The sequence below is a fragment of the Mytilus edulis genome, chromosome 8 (genome assembly GCF_963676685.1).
Source record: "Mytilus edulis chromosome 8, xbMytEdul2.2, whole genome shotgun sequence".
NCBI lineage: Eukaryota > Metazoa > Mollusca > Bivalvia > Mytilida > Mytilidae > Mytilus > Mytilus edulis.
This window is the reverse complement of record NC_092351.1, coordinates 37,170,476-37,187,784: the sequence shown is the minus strand read 5'-3', so window position 1 is coordinate 37,187,784 and position 17,309 is coordinate 37,170,476. Positions and strand designations below refer to the sequence as shown.

Genomic DNA, 17,309 nt, shown 5'->3' with positions numbered 1-17,309 from the left:
GGAAATTTTGCTGTTTTTGGTTATTATCTTGAATATTATTATAGATAGAGATAAACTGTAAACAGCAATAATGTTCAGCAAAGTAAGATCTACAAATAAGTCAACATGACCAAAATGGTCAGTTGACCGGTTTAGGAGTTATTGCCCTTTATAGTCAATTTTTAACCATTTTTCGTAAATTAAAGTAATCTTTTACAAAAAGCTTCTCCTCTGAAACTACTGGGTTAAATTAATTCAAACTTGGCCACAATCATCTTTGGAGTATCTAGTTTAAAAAATGTGTGGCGTGACCTGGTCAACCAACCAAGATGGCCGCCACCGCTAAAAATAGAACATAGGGGTAAAATGCAGTTTTTGGCTTATAACTCAAAAACCAAAGCATTTTGAGGAAATCTGACATGGGGATATAAATGTTTATCAGGTCAAGATCTATCTGCCCTGAAATTTTCAGATCAATCGGTCAATCGGTTGTTGGGTTGCTGCCCCTGAATTGGTAATTTTGAGGAAATTTTGCTGGTTTTTGTTATTATCTTGAATATTATTATAGATAGAGATAAATTGTAAACAGCAATAATGTTCAGCAAAGTAAGATCTACAAATAAGTCAGCATGACCAAAATGGTCAGTTGACCCGTTTAGGAGTTATTGCCCTTTATAGTCAATCTTTAACCATTTTTCATAAATCTAAGTAATCTTTTACAAAATCTCCACTGAAACTACTAGGCCACAATCATCTTTGGGGTATCTAGTTTGAAAAATGTGTCCGATGACCTGGCCATTCAACCAAGATGGCCGCCACGGCTAAAAATAGAACATAGGGGTAAAATGCAGTTTCTGGCTTATAACTATGAAACCAAAGCATCTAGAGCAAATCTGACAAGAAGTTAAATTGTTAATCAAGTCAATATCTATCTGCCCTGAATTTTTCAGATGAATTGGACAACTGGTTGTTGGGTTGCTGCCCTCCAATTGGTAATTTTTAAAGAAATTTTGCCGTTTTTGGTTATCTTGAATACTATTATAGATAGCGATAAACTGTAAACAGCAATAATGTTCAGCAAAGTAAGATCTACAAATAAGTCAACATGACCTAAATGGTCAATTGACCCCTTAAGGAGTTATTGCCCTTTATAGTCAATTTTTAACAATTTTCATTAATTTGGTAAATTTATGTAAATTTTTACCAAATATAGTTCTCTGTTACTAATGGGCAAAGTTCATTATAGATATAATTGTAAGAAGCAAAATCGTTCAGTAAAGTAAGAACTTCAAACACATCACCATCACCAAAATACAATTTTGTCATGAATCCATTTGTGTCCTTTGTTTAATATGCACATAGACCAAGGTGAGCGACACAGGCTCTTTAGAGCCTCTAGTTTATCATTTCAGCAAATGGCCGTCCATTGTTTCTGTTTGAACTTCCGACCCTCAGATCATCAGTTCCTACATGAAAGTCATGTTTTCAGTAACATCAGTAGAATACTCAGTAAATCTGAGGAGGAGAGTGAAGAAACTGCAGACTCAGCACAGGTAAGATCATTTATTATTTGGTGGTGATAAGTGATTTAATAAGGTGTTTTAATTTTGTAAGGTGTTTTTTACCTTTTTAAAGCTAAATGAATTGGATTACCCCTATTTTTATGTTGTTTTTATTTTCATTTGTTAGTTGTGTGCTTTAGGTAGTTGGTTTTGACTTTTAATCTTGCATGCAATTATTTTGATTCATTCATGTAAAGTTTATTAACAGCCTTACAGATATTATTGGATATACTCAGCAGAGATAAAACAGCCACAACCAAACAAATCTTTTTTTGGGGGGTATTTTCAGCCTAGTTAAACACACTGTGGTATTGTTTGTATATAGAGAGAACCAAAATATATATATATTCTTTTGAATTGGTTCTCTACTAGATTTATTCTGCAAAGAATTAGAATTAAAACATGAATAGGGCATAAGTCCTTGATATTGAGTCCAAAGAAGCCTGTATCAATCACTCCCCTAGTACATGCATTTTACATTAGATAGGATAGATCCTGCAACTGTTATGTATTTTTTACTTAGTTTCTACAAATCCACCTCTGCATTTTTCAAATCACATAGAAAGTATTTTTGTTCTTCACCATTGAACGCATTACAGTACTAATTTGAAAGTTTGCATTATAATTTAAACAGACTAAGATACGTGTAAGTATTTTGATCTTCTTGTACATGCATCTTTTATTTATTCAAACTTAAATTGCTAAGAGTAGAATTGTATCTTGGGTGGTAAGTTTTTTCTGTGTGCAATATTTAATCTTTAAGTGTGATTTATTTAAATGTTCAACACGGTATCTGTAAGTTTTTTGTCATTGTCTGGCTTACATCAGTTTCACAGAAGTTTTGTAATTGGTTACTTTTTCCATGGTGGAGACTTATGATAATAATTTGATGGTTAGTGCTTTGATGGATTCCATTGCAGAACACAAATTTAGACTGTTATTTCAAAGTTTTCTTGTTCAGGTTTGAAAAAGCAGTTTATTTCTTGTATAAAATGAGATTATGTCCCATCAATATTAATGTTGTGCGATTGCCAATGAGAGAGCTATCTAACAGAGTCCAAATGAAGCCAATTCAAGCAACTATAGGTCACATTAATTTTGCTCTTTCAACTGAAAATTAAATGAGCAGTTATAAAGTTTTAGATTTAGGTATATTAATGAAAGTTTCTGATATTTGAAAACTAAATGCAACTCATAACTATACTGATAATACTAATGCTTTGTATTTTAATTTCATATTAATGTTTTCATGAATGTATCATTATTCTGCTCTGGTTGTGGATTGATACAAGGGTGCACCCAGCACTCCCAAACCTGGCCCCAACTAAAATAAATGTAATCTATAGGCTAAATTACAGTCAATTTTTTGGTCAAAATATGGTCCTCTTACTCTTACTTCTGATGAGTACCTCCTACCAGTAAGTGAAAGGCATATATACAATTGTATGGAATTGTGGATATATCAGTGATATTTAATCTTAATGTTTTTCTTGTACAGAATAGTCCAGGGCAATTTTGGGTCTATCTTTGATATTAGAAAAATTTGTAAACATTTGCATAAATATGGAATTGTTAGCCTCAAAGTGCTACATTTCTTTACATATTTTGGTATGAATTAAATTGAAAAATATATATATAATTAGCAATTTTTTTTGAATGTGTGGATCATGAATTTGCATTAGTGGATACACTTATTAAGCAAAATGAAATATTTAACAGATGTAGATCTAGATTATTAAAACTTTGAGATTAAAGTTCTTATCATACTTATTCTTTTTTGTCTAGTAAATTTAAGTCGATATATACTCAGCAACATAATAATGCACCTAGCTCTTCTTCCTATTAAAATACAATAATAATACTTCATTCAGAAGCAATACAGCTTATAGAATATTATGTATAGTTGTTTCATCATTTAAAAAAAAAGTTTCTTTATTGATATTAAACTCTGAAATGACAAATAATATAAGATTTTAAGAATTTAATTAAACAAGTGAAATACTTAGTGGTGCTTTTTATTATATTGGATTTCAAAAATTGGGAAAGGAGATTTTATAGAACCAGTGTTTGATAATAGTTATTTACCTTTGTGGTGTTGGCATGCATACACTTATATATCTGTACTTATATACCTGAGTGGCAATGGAATGTCTTTAACATGGAAGATCATGGTCAAATGACATATAAAATCATAATGTGTTTAACTTGTATAAAATACAAATTTACTAATAATGTATCAAAGATGATGTATGTCGTATATATCAGTTTGACAGCTACCCAAAACAAATACAAACAAGAATGTGTCCTCAGTACACGAATGCCCCACTCGCACTATCATTTTCCATGTTCAGTGGACCGTGAAATTGGGGTCAAAACTTTAATTTGGAATTAAAATTAGAAAGATCATATCATAGGGAAAATGTGTACTAAGTTTCAAGTTGATGTAACTTTAACTTCATCAAAAACTACCTTGACCAAAAACTTTAACCTGAACTTCCCACTATAATTTTCTAAGTTCAGTGGACCATGAAATTGGGTTCAAAACTATAATTTGGCATTAAAATTAGAAAGATCATATCATGGGGAACAAGTCTACTAAGTTTCAAGTTGATTGGACTTACTTCTTCAAAAACTACCTTGACCAAAAACTTTAACCTGAAGCGGACGGACGGACGAACGGACGGACGAACGGAGGCACAGACAAGAAAACATAATGCCCCTCTACTATCGTAGGTGGGGCATAAAAACAACCAAACAATGCTTTGTTTTTAGCTGTAGCAAGAGTTTATTCTGTTTGTCTTTTTTTTAATAAGTCAGTTATTGACAATCAAATCGTATTTGCTTCCTATATTTTATTCAAATTTCATTGATATCAAAGGAAGATAAAAAAAAAATAATGACCTATGATATATGTTGTTCATTCAGAAATGTACAAAAATATATATATTTTTTTCTCTCCACAACAATAATTCAACACTTTAATTATAATATGACCAACTAAGTGACTAGGTTACCATCATAGGCTTTGAATAATCTGAGTAAAATCAGAAATATTTCTAAAAGTTTTATTACATATACTATTAAGATTCTTGTTTTGTGGCCTCAGTGGCCAAGTGATCTTACCAGTTTAACTACTGTATCACTAGCCTGGCTACATTAAGGTTTTGAGTTCAAATCTGGCTGGTTGTAGGTGCATAACTCTAATCTTAATTGACTAAGATTGTCAGTATTACTACTGCAGGCAGATGGTTCTCTCTGAGCACTCTTGCTTCCTCCACCAATAAAAATTAACTGCAACAAAATAACACAATAGTGATGAAAGTGGTGTTTAACACCAATCAATCAAGCATCAAATCAATATAAATATTTGATTTTACAATTATATATTTTGTATTTTATAGGCTACTTACACCATCTGTAACCTAAAAGATTTGACACCTTCAGCAGATATCAAGGTTTCTAGTAGACAGGCAATGATATCAAGTCTTACAGGTAAGTTATTATATACTGTCAACCAATTTATTTTCGTGGAAACTTTATTTCGTGTTAAGTTTATCCTAATCCATTTTGCGTCAATTCAATTTCGCGATTCTAAAATTGTCTCAATAGATAGATAAGGAAAAATACATATTTGTGGCAATTTATTTTCCTGTTATGTTTCTACTCGTGAAAGTCGCGAAAATAAATCACTCCCAAAATTAGTTAGTTTACAGTAGTGCCCCTTTTTAAATAAGGAAGATAACTATGTGAACTTTTAACATTTTTTCTAACTTTAGTTTGCCACTACCAAATGTTATGAAATTTATACAAAATGCTTATTACCATAATATACAGATCAAGTTTGATTTTTGATGGTGTCACTTTTACTGTTCTAGAGTTATGCCCCTTTACAAATTTTGGTAGCATCACTTTTGCTGTTCTTCAGTAATGTCCCTTTATAACTTTATATGATATGCAAGCAGGGGCATCACCTGTATAGCATGGACACATTCCCCATTTATTTTCTTAATGTTTCCTTTTTTTTATTTAGATAACTCAACTGAAACATTCTGGGAGAGTGGAGACGAGGACAGGAATAAAACTAAATCAGTTACCATCACATGTTTTATGAAGGCCTTCCCAAAAGTAATCTATATTCACATAGACAACACCAGAGATTTAGCAGTAAGTACGAATGGAAAATGGATATGGTATAGAAATTTATGGCACAAATTTCTTACATAATGTCCAAAGCAAAGGATACAGACTTTTATTTGATATTTTTTTTTATTTAAAGTCAGACAACCACCATATGTTTGATGAAGGTTTGAGTGGAAGGCAATTTGAAATCTGTGATATCATAGAGCTCACAAATTTGTATCTTTTCTCCCTATTTATAGAAATTATACAAAGTATTATTATGCCCCACCTATGATAGTAGAGGGGCATTATGTTTCTGGTCTGTGCGTCCGTTCGTTCATCTGTCCGTTAGTTCGTCTGTCAGTCCCGCTTCAGGTTAAAGTTTTTGGTCGAGGTAGTTTTTAATGAAGTTGAAGTCCAAATGAACTTGAAACTTATTTTGCTTTAGGACACCTCAAAATCATCTGGATAAAAAATATACAATGGTACAATACCTTTAGTAAATTTTAACAATTTTCTGAAAGCATCATTGAAAGTTAATACTGGTTAAAGAGAATTATCAGAAACACAGAGCTGACATACATACCTACCAACAAATGAACAAAATCATCACTGAACTTACCCTGTTATAGTGGATTTAATTACAGAGATATAGAATGAAAGTATTATTGGAATATTGTGGCATACAAAGAAGTCCTTTAATTTTGTATAAATTACTTCAAATAAAACAGCTGAAAGATGGTAGAGGGATATTGAAACTTATAAGTTAAAAACAAACTGACAATGCCATGGCAATACATGAAAAAGAACAAAAAGGCAGCAATAGTTCAAGATATCATGATCCAGTTGTTTAATTAGTTGTTGCATTTAAGTCACATACTTGCACAATTATATAATTACAGATATCTCAGTATTTTGATATCAAATTTATATCATTTTATGAATAATTTTACATTTTGATTATACTCCATTGCCAGGTAATGTAAAATACTTCATAACTGACTAAGACATTTATTAAAAACTGTAACTTTTATGGATTTGTGTATGAATGATAAATTTTATTTCTTAGCCAAACACTCTTTAATTTTTAGGGTTTTATGCCCATATAACTTTTACTCAAAGAGACAGCTTATTTTCTTTTCCAGAATAAAGTAGCATCAATAACAATTAATGCAGGACCTAGTGCAGATGATTTAACAAAACTTGAACAGGTAAAGTTTTTTTTACATTATTGATTTTGGCACAGAAAACGTGTATGTGTGCTGATAAAAAAATTCTAAATGTGCCTTTCATTCAACAGTAATGAAAGCACTTAACTACTTTTTTCTTTTGAAAACCAGATGGGAAGTATTTTAGGATGAAATAAAATATGCTTGGCAATAGACATATTTACACTTGTCCGTCATTACTTTAAAATCACACAAGTTCACTTAAAATATAACATCATAATTTAAAAAAATTTATTTGGTAATTAAAAAGTGATTGTTGCTTGACGTCAAAAGGTTATTCAAAGAACTAAGGTCATTGGGAGACAAAATCAGTTAAAATATGTTCAAGAGTCGTGTGTGATTTTTATGTTTATTGAAAAATAAAAAAAGTTAATCTGTTTGAACATAAATGAAATATTCATTACAATGTCTTAGGTTGATGTGGACACACGATTTACAGGGTGGCTCAGTTGTCACATACCAGAACCCAAATGTAGATGTGTCCACCTTGAGTTGAAAGGTCCAGACCATAATCTAAGGGTCCGTCAGGTGAAGGTCCTTGGTGAGATGGAAGGGGAGAATATTTACCTCTCTGTAAAGAAGAGTGCACTAGATTTACAACAGGAGAACTGTGAGACTGAAACACTTCGGGTTTTCAGAATGCTGACATCACAGGTATGGAATCATGGTTTAAAGCAGATGGTTTTAAAGTGAGATATTTGTATAAAGAGTACAAATATTCTTTGATTTGAAAACAAGCCAATGTAGACAACAAAGAAAGAAAGAAAAAAATTGTAAAATATTTGCTGTAGAGATTCTTATTAGAACTCACAAATAAATATATTCATAATGCTTAAGGGTGGTTTCACATAATATGAAAATGAAATCAAGTGGCTCAAAAAACTCCTTATTAAACTTTTTACTACTTTAGATATATAAACTGTTTAAAATTAAGGAAGCTGGCTTGTCATGTTTTGGATAGTTTGTCAGATTTTCGGAATCCTCTGGTTTTATCCATTTGAATGCCTTGAAAAAATTTGCCCGGTAACCCCCATTTTTCTTTTTGTAAATCTTTTACATGTATGATGTACAATATTAATATTCTTTTTGAGATAACAGATGCACATTGTAAAACCCTACACTGTTTTCTAGAAAAATACACAGCATTTTAGAGTGCACCAAATTGATAAATGGATAAAAAATACACATTATGTTACAGAAACACTTAAATATCTATTATAATATTTTTAGGTATTTGGCAAACTAATAGTTGACAAAGAAGCTGACAGTGAAGAAAGGAAGAAATCATTAGAACCTGCAGACAGTATGGATGGTGACCATGACCTAAAAGAACACATGGTGGGAATACTGTTCTCTAGAAGTAAACTGTCACACCTACAGAAACAGGTATGACCATGATCTCAATGAGTATTTCAAACAAAAACACTTTTCTAAATCAGAAAAAAACACAACATTAAAATATTCAATGAACTGATGACATCAGTATAAAGTAAACAACATAAATACCGAATTCCGAGGAAAATTCAAAACAGAAAGTCATGCATCAAATGGCAAATTCAAAAGCTTAAACACATCAACCAAACTGATAACAACTGTTATATTCCTGACGTGGTACAGACATTTTCTTCTGTAGAAAAGGGTTTTATAGCTATCTTAACTTCTCACTACATGAATACAACAAAATACTGTAAATGGCTGAATCAGCTGCAACAGTGAAAGTTAATTTCATTGTTTAGTGTAGTTTTAACTTCGATTAATGATTGTTACAGTAGATATTTATTAAAAATTCAAATATCTTATCTTTTATAAATATGTTTTTTTTACTCGAAAGGTTTGCTCACACATAGTACAAGGAATAAGAAAGGAAACTTCCAAGATAAGAGAAGAATGGGAGAGCTCACTGACTGGTAAAACTCCTACACTTTCTGAAAACAGGTATGTTAGTGTAACAGTGTTAAAACAGTTTTCTAATTATTTATCACACATATCTCACTATTATGGAGAGGAATCTGGTAAATTGAAACATGTTAAAGCAATAGTTCTTATCTCCATGATAAAATTGACTTCTTTCTAAGTTAAGGTTTAATTTATATAAAAGCATGTTAAAGCTATGAATTGGTCAAAATTTGATCAATCATTGGATATTATTGGAATTCTTAATGAATAAAATATACAGTTTTTGTATCTAAAAAGGTTTTATATAAGCAGTTATATTTTTTCACCACAAACCATAAACCCAAATACTTTTATAGATATGAACGTATTAAGAAGTTTATGTTTATATTTGAGATTTAAATATATGTACATAACTTAATTAAATGTTTCATTTGACAGTGACCAGGATGCCTATTGTTTTGAGCTGTTATCCATGGTATTAGCTTTAAGTGGTTCAGGAGTAGGAAGAACCTATCTGGCACAACAGTATCCCCTGTTACAGGATCTGTTCAGCTTGTTACACACTGGAACTCCTAGGATACAGAGACAAGTAAGTGAAAACAAAATTTGTAAATGTACATGTATTTCGTATATTGAAATGAAAAAAAGTTAAATGTTGTTTTAACCGGTAACTGAAAAGTAATATGGTATCATAACCATACTCTGATAATATTGACAGCTTTATCATAAAAACAAACATACTCAACTGTGTATTGGACTTCAAGATTTGATATTAAAGGTCAAAATAAATAGTTAAAGGAATGGGAAAGCAGCTTTTATGAGATATCTTATGACATATGACATAGGTAAAATATTTAAATTTCATATAATCAAATAAAAAAAGAATAAAAAAACTGAAAGAGGGGTACCAAATTAGGGTCAAAGGACTAAGAAGTATGCTGTAAATTCAGAAGTTATTGGGATTTTTGAAAAATGGACAAAAATGCATGGTGAATTAATACCATTGAAGAAAAAAAATATCTATCAAATTCAGAATGTGAGTTCTTAATTTTGTGATAATCACCCAGTAGCATTATTAGAATTAATGAAAACGTTTCAATGATTTCAAATGAGATAGTTTAATGAATCACTACCAGTACGGACTTCATTAAATTGATTATGTAAATAACTGTGGCAGATAACAAAATATCTTCAATATTTCAGGTTATATCAGTCTTGCGTAGAGTCTTGCCAGAAGCCAAACCACTTACCTTAGCCAGTATTCTGTCTGTCCCTAACCTTCCCCCATCAGAGTATAGTATTGTTAGTCTGGCTAGTAGGGAAGATGAGAACGAGGTCTATGATGTCAACAAACCAGGAATCCTAGATGTTTTACTGGCTTGTATCGGTAAAGCTTTGACTGTCCAGACCAAGATCAAAGCCAGTGGTCCACAGAAAGGGGTTACTAGTATGACCTTGTCTGAATGTCAACTAGATAGTAAATCTGCAAGGTAAATTACATCTTATTTTTGTTTTGTCCACCATTACAGGACATCATAGAATCTCCCATGAACTTTTTTTTGCTTACAACTTCATGATATCAAATTTCACATTTTGCATTGGAGCTCTTCAATTTAACAGTTTAATTCTGCAAATCAGAGAAATTTTAGAGTACTTTCTATCTCATGGTTAGTTTGTTCATCAAATATGATAGTTTTACCTTGAGAATAAGGGATTGTTAAGCCATGGAATTTATTACAAATAGACATAATGAATTCACACTGAAATACATATTAAATAGATAAACAAATAATATCACTGTGCTTAAACGGCTGTGGGTAACTTAAGTTACCCACAGCCCAAGATGGAGCCGCCTTGCGTCGGTTAGATACTTTTCTTCTATAGAATAACAATACCACGAATGCATCAATTAAACAACTGAATTTAAAAGTTGTATTAATCGTTTAGGGAAACCCCTAAACTGGAAAGGTGATTAAATTCTACAAAATAAACGATCACAGCACGATTTTAAAAAACACTTAGGCTGTCCGTAACTTCAAAACAACTTGTCCGTAACTTTTTTCATCATACCATTAGAGATGTCCGTAACTTTCAAAGAATCGACATACGCGGATGTAATGTTTAAACTGATGATAGAGATTGCATCGAATACATATTCACAAAACGAAGTAGATGTCTAGTATGATATAATTCATTGTATCGATGGAAGACAAAATTGGGAAAAATATGAAAAAAATCACGATAAATCCGCAAAACTCGGGTCTCATTTTTTTATAACGTCGGGGTACCCGAATCGCCTAGTTCGGAGGGTTGTTTCCGATCATAGCAGATAAACTGTTGAAACATCATTGTTAGCTCACCTGGCCCGAAGGGCCAAGTGAGCTTTTCTCACCACTTGGCGTCCGGCGTCCGTCGTCGTCGTCCGTCGTCTTCGTCGTTAACAATTTACATTTTGAACTTCTTCTAGAGAACCACTTAATGGAATGGAACCAAACATGGCATGAATGTTCCTTATGAGGTGCTGACCAAGTGTTGTTACTTTGTAGCCGATCCATCATCCAAGATGGCCGCCAGCGGGGGACTTAGTTTAACATAGGACGCTATGGGAAATGCATACAAATGACTTCTTTTAGAGAACCATTGAATGGAATGAAACCAAACATGGCATGAATGTTCCTTATGAGGTGCTGACCAAGTGTTGTTACTTTGTTGCCGATCCATTATCCAAGATGGTCGCCAGCCAGGGACTTAGTTTAACATAGGACCCTATGGGAAATGCATACAAATGACTTCTTTTAGAGAACCACTGAATGGAATAAAACCAAACATAGCATGAATTATCCTTATGGGGTGCTGACCAAATGTTGTTACTTTGTAGCTGATCCATCATCCAAGATGGCCGCCAGCGGGGGACTTAGTTTAACATAGGACCCTATGGGAAATGCATACAAATGATTTCTTCTAGAGAACCACTAAATGGAATGAAACAAAACATAGCATGAATGTTCCTTATGGAGTGCTGACCAAGTGTTGTTACTTTGTAGCCGATCCATTATCCAAGATGGCCACCAGCGGGGACTTAGTTTAACATAGGACCCTATGGGAAATGCATACAAATGACTTCTTCTAGTGAACCACTGAATGGAATGAAACCAAACATGGCATGAATGTTCCTTATGTGGTGCTAACCAAGTGTTGTTACTTTGTAGCCGATCCATCATCAAAGATGGCCGCCAGCAGGGGACTTAGTTTAACATAGGACCCTAAGGGAAATGCATACAAATGACTTCTTTTAGAGAACCACTGAATGGAATAAAACCAAACATAGCATGAATGTTCCTTATGGGTTGCTGACCAAGTGTTGTTACTTTGTAGCCGATCCATCATCCAAGATGGCCGCCAGCGGGGGACTTAGTTTAACATAGGACCCTATGGGAAATGCATACAAATGACTTCTTTTAGAGAACCACTGAATGGAATGAAACCAAACATGGCATGAATGTTCCTTATGAGGTGCTGACCAAGTGTTGTTACTTTGTTGCTGATCCATCATCCAAGATGGCCGCCAGCCGGGGACTTAGTTTAACATAGGACCCTATGGGAAATGCATACAAATGACTTCTTTTAGAGAACCACTGAATGGAATGAAACCAAACATAGCATGAATGTTCCTTATGGGATGCTGACCAAGTGTTGTTACTTTGTAGCCGATCCATCATCCAAGATGGCCGCCAGCAGGGGACTTAGTTTAACATAGGACACTATTGGAAATGCATACAAATCACTTCTTTTAGTGAATCACTGAATGGAATGAAACCAGACATGGCATGAATGTTCCTTATGTGGTGCTGACCAAGTGTTTTTACTTTGTAGCTGATCCATCATCCAAGATGGCCACCAGCGGGGACTTAGTTTAACATAGGACCCTATGGGAAATGCATACAAATGACTTCTTCTAGTGAACCACTGAATGGAATGAAACCAAACATGGCATGAATGTTCCTTATGTGGTGCTAACCAAGTGTTGTTACTTTGTAGCCGATCCATCATCAAAGATGGCCGCCAGCAGGGGACTTAGTTTAACATAGGACCCTAAGGGAAATGCATACAAATGACTTCTTTTAGAGAACCATTGAATGGAATAAAACCAAACATAGCATGAATGTTCCTTATGGGGTGCTGACCAAGTGTTGTTACTTTGTAGCCGATCCATCATCCAAGATGGCCGCCAGCCAGGGACTTAGTTTAACATAGGACCCTATGGGAAATGCATACAAATGACTTCTTTTAGAGAACCACTGAATGGAATGAAACCAAACATAGCATGAATGTTCCTTATGGGATGCTGACCAAGTGTTGTTACTTTGTAGCCGATCCATCATCCAAGATGGCCGCCAGCAGGGGACTTAGTTTAACATATGACCCTATTGGAAATGGATACAAATCACTTCTTTTAGTGAATCACTGAATGGAATGAAACCAAACATGGCATGAATGTTCCTTATGTGGTGCTGACCAAGTGTTGTTACTTTGTAGCTGATCCATCATCCAAGATGGCCGCCAGCGTGGGACTTAGTTTAACATAGGACCCTATGGGAAATGCATACAAATGACTTCTTTTAGAGAACCACTGAATGGAATGAAATCAAACATGGCATGAATGTTCCTAATGTGGTGCTGACCAAGTGTTGTTACTTTGTAGCCGATCCATTATCCAAGATTACCGCCAGCGGGGGACTTAGTTTAACATAGGACCCTATGGGAAATGCATACAAATGACTTCTTTTAGAGAACCACTGAATGGAATAAAACCAAACATTGCATGAATGTTCCTTATGAGGTGCTGACCAAGTGTTGTTACTTTGTAGTCGATCCATCATCCAAGATGGCCGTCAGCAGGGGACTTAGTTTAACATAGGACCCTATGGGAAATGCATACAAATGACTTCTTTTAGAGAACCACTGAATGGAATAAAACCAAACATGGCATGAATGTTCCTTATGAGGTGCTGACCAAGTGTTGTTACTTTGTAGCCGATCCGTCATCCAAGATGGCCGCCAGTTAGGGACTTTTGAATGAAATTAAACATGTTCCTTTCCTTATAAATGAGGTTGTGTTGTCACTTTTAGCCAAATTTTATATTTTTTTATATGATTTCAAAAACCCAAGTAGAATCAGGTGTGCGATACAGGCTCTTGAGAGCCTCTAGTTCGTTTTTATTTTTGAACAAGTAGACTACACAAGTATTTTTTACACATACATGTAGCATGTATACACTTACTGATTTTCTGCCAGCAACGACAAGGGTAGCGTGAATCCAGGATTTTGGAGGGGAACCCAAATTGCACAGGCATGCAGTGGATAGACTATATGAGACTTAAGTGCACAAAATTTTTCCGTCTTTTTTGAAAAAGCCAAAAATACTTTTCTCTCATCCCCACAAAAACAAATCCCATCTGCATTGACAGTAAAATAAAAGGGGTGTCAATCTGGACACACTGGGACGTTGCGCACGGTGATATTGCGGCACTCTGGCCAAGATTTACAGTAAATGGGAAAACTTAAAGAAAGGACATTTTGTATAAATGAATAAACCTAGTTTTACAGCTAGCTGCATATTTCATTTGTATGCAAGTTGCATTAAATCTCATTAAACTGAATAAAACTAAAAGACACAATAGGTAAAAGTCAGTGACATTAAAAGGAAAAGAGCAGTCAACATAGTGTAACAATTCGACACAGTATATAAAAATATAAATAACTACGTAGGACAACAGGGTAATTTAATAGTCTAACAACCCCTGATAACGTACAAAGAGAGAAAAAAAACATACTAGCAAACGTATTCAAAAAATCATAACACTAAAACTAACTGGTGGGATGTATAAATACCGAGCCGCGTCAAAGAGTATTCATCAAAATACACATAGAAAGAAACAGAGGTGAAGGTAAAACGCAAACATATAATTAAACTCAAAACATTAAAGAGTATGGAAAAGCCTTGGTCTGACAAGCGAAAAACGTCGATAAGACGCACATCAGTAAATAAAAGTTCAAACCATAACCAGGATGGAGTACCACAAACCCCACATAAAACTTCTGTGGTGTAAGTATGATGCGTTAATAAAATCACATTTGGTGGTGAATGAGTAGTATAAACGGCCGCGAATGTTACAAATATGATGTTAATTGTCTTCCAATTGTTGAAATTATAATTCTTAAAATTTTAAATCAAAAGTTACCCACATCTAAAAATAAAGTTACGGACAGTCTGCCTAGTTTCAATAAAAAAGTTACGGACATCTTATGCATTTTTTAAAGTTGACCTTGCGCTTTAGTGAACTCTATATTAACAAATTAATGGTAATTGTTAGTCATTTCTTTATTCAATAATCCTATAAATATTTACATTCTGCATGAAAAACGTCGCAAAAGGTACATTTTGTATGAATTAAATATCAACAAGTTTAGAGTCCGCCATCTTGGGCTGTGGGTAACTTAAGTTACCCACAGCCGTTTAAGCACAGTGAATATGTGGTATATGCAATGACACAAAATCAAATCAGCAAACACAAAATGAAAAGCAAGTGTATTTTATGGAGAAAACAACTTCAGAATGAAGCCATGTACAAAACATGAAATTCATAAAATTATGTTTTATAGTTCTACTGGATCAAGATGGTGGATGAGAGGGAAGATGGATTCCGCCATGGCAAATAAGATTATCAGTCTTATACAGGATATGGCTTCTGTAAGATCATTATTCACTGTTTTATTTTCCAAGGGTAGACTGATTGTTTGTAATAATGTGGTACTTGTGACAAAGTTAGTAATAGTGAAAATCTGCAATTTTTGAAAAGGATTCATTTGAACTTAATTCAAATTTTATGTGAAAGTTTTAACTGGAGTTTATTACGAAATTTCATGTGGGGGAATTAATGATGTAGTAGGGTTATCTTAACTTTCTTGGTATTTATATCTTGATATGCAAATAACATTAAAGGTACCAATTTTACTGCACCAGATGTGAATTTTAACTATAAATGTCTATTCAGTGATGCTTAATGCCAAAACAAATCGATATTCAAAATGAATAAAAAAAAGAATAGCTTAATTTCTTTTAAATTTAAAATATAAGATGTGTGTACTTCAATTTAAAATGATTTATTGTATTATTTCAGGGATTATTGTCAGAAACCTGGGCAACAGTTACCAAGGCAGCAGTAGCTGAAGCTATATTAGCATTGACTAAGTTAGATGAAAATGTTAGAGCTCCTCAAGCATGTGTTAAAACACCCACTGTAAGTTGTATAGGATATTTTACAAGTATTCAATGAATATTTAATTAAAATAATGAAAAGATATATTTGGCCTTTTTCTTCTTATCTTGTTATATTGGTAAGTAGGTGTTGTTTAAAACTTCCTTTGTTTTATTAAAAATCTGTCACATTTCTGTAAAGTCAGGAATTTTGGGGGTTTAATTTTGTAAATTTCTGGATTGAGATGAAGTTATGAAAAATTTCTACCTGTAAATTTACAAAAGATTAGAATTTAGGATAAGAAAAAATGGGTAAATAAAACATTGCGAACAGATATGGCCATAGAAAAAGTAAAATTTTAATTCCATGTAAAATAAATCAATTTATCATACCTTGAGATTCCTAATTCAAATAGTAACTCATTCTGATTGTTTTACAGATGTGGTTGTCCTTGTCATCTCTCTGTGTACTAGACCAAGACCATGTAGAACGTTTGACCTCTGGTCAGTGGGTTAGTAGTCCTAATGGTCAACATGGTCAGCCTAGGGTAAGTAGTTCTTTAAATTTTGATACCTTTTCTAAATGAATTGATCATATCAATTTCTGGTGTAGAGTTATGGCCCTTTGAATAAAATGTTTTTGCAGAACATTAAAGCATATCATGTACCTTCTTATCTGTTTTTATTGTTGTTTTTTTTGCCTTTACTCTTGAATTATTTATAACATATCTTGCTGTTTCTGACATTCAAATATTTTAAAGGGAATCAGAATTCCACATCTGCTAATTACTGCTCTGAAAAATAAAACTGATACAGGTTTCATTGCTGCATTTTGGGAAATGTTATTATTATTGCCAAATTTCATTTTATTTCAGCCAACCTGTGACAATCATGATGACGGAGAGACACAAGCCATCATACTATGTACAGAATGTGGTAATTTGTGTGCTGACTGTGATAGATATTTACATTTACCAAGGAAAAACAGAAATCATCAGAGACAGGTTAGTACCAGTAATGGGTACCAGGTTAAGGCACTTTGGCTACACATTCTTTTTGCAGTTACATTAGTTAATGAAAGTTTTATTATTATTTTTTTTTCAAACTACTTTGGCATCAATATCACTGAAAAGACATTAATTGTCGAAATGTGTATCTGTTGCAGTAATATTGGTAAGTTTAAAATTATTACATTATAATATCTATAAAAGAAGATAGAAGTTTTGAATGACCTTGACTGGCTTAACAGTCCTTGCACGGTTGTA

At 33.3% G+C, this 17,309-nt stretch overlaps 1 protein-coding gene across 9 annotated transcripts in view; it reads left to right on the top strand.

The window, feature by feature from the left end:
- Window positions 1-17,309, top strand: part of LOC139486791 (E3 ubiquitin-protein ligase MYCBP2-like) — a 109,096-nt gene that overhangs the window by 75,824 nt on the left and 15,963 nt on the right. For 8 of the 9 annotated variants that reach the window (XM_071271755.1, XM_071271759.1, XM_071271756.1 and 5 more), the window contains 13 exons: window positions 1,392-1,532; window positions 4,943-5,033; window positions 5,572-5,705; window positions 6,806-6,871; window positions 7,304-7,543; window positions 8,120-8,275; window positions 8,721-8,824; window positions 9,224-9,374; window positions 9,989-10,275; window positions 15,450-15,537; window positions 15,968-16,087; window positions 16,485-16,592; window positions 16,920-17,048. In XM_071271755.1, the coding sequence (XP_071127856.1) occupies window positions 1,392-1,532; window positions 4,943-5,033; window positions 5,572-5,705; window positions 6,806-6,871; window positions 7,304-7,543; window positions 8,120-8,275; window positions 8,721-8,824; window positions 9,224-9,374; window positions 9,989-10,275; window positions 15,450-15,537; window positions 15,968-16,087; window positions 16,485-16,592; window positions 16,920-17,048 (1,815 nt within the window). Of the gene's footprint in view, window positions 1-1,391; window positions 1,533-2,175; window positions 2,269-4,942; window positions 5,034-5,571; window positions 5,706-6,805; window positions 6,872-7,303; window positions 7,544-8,119; window positions 8,276-8,720; window positions 8,825-9,223; window positions 9,375-9,988; window positions 10,276-15,449; window positions 15,538-15,967; window positions 16,088-16,484; window positions 16,593-16,919; window positions 17,049-17,309 lie in introns of those variants that run through there. The other variant, XM_071271763.1, reaches the window with a different exon arrangement.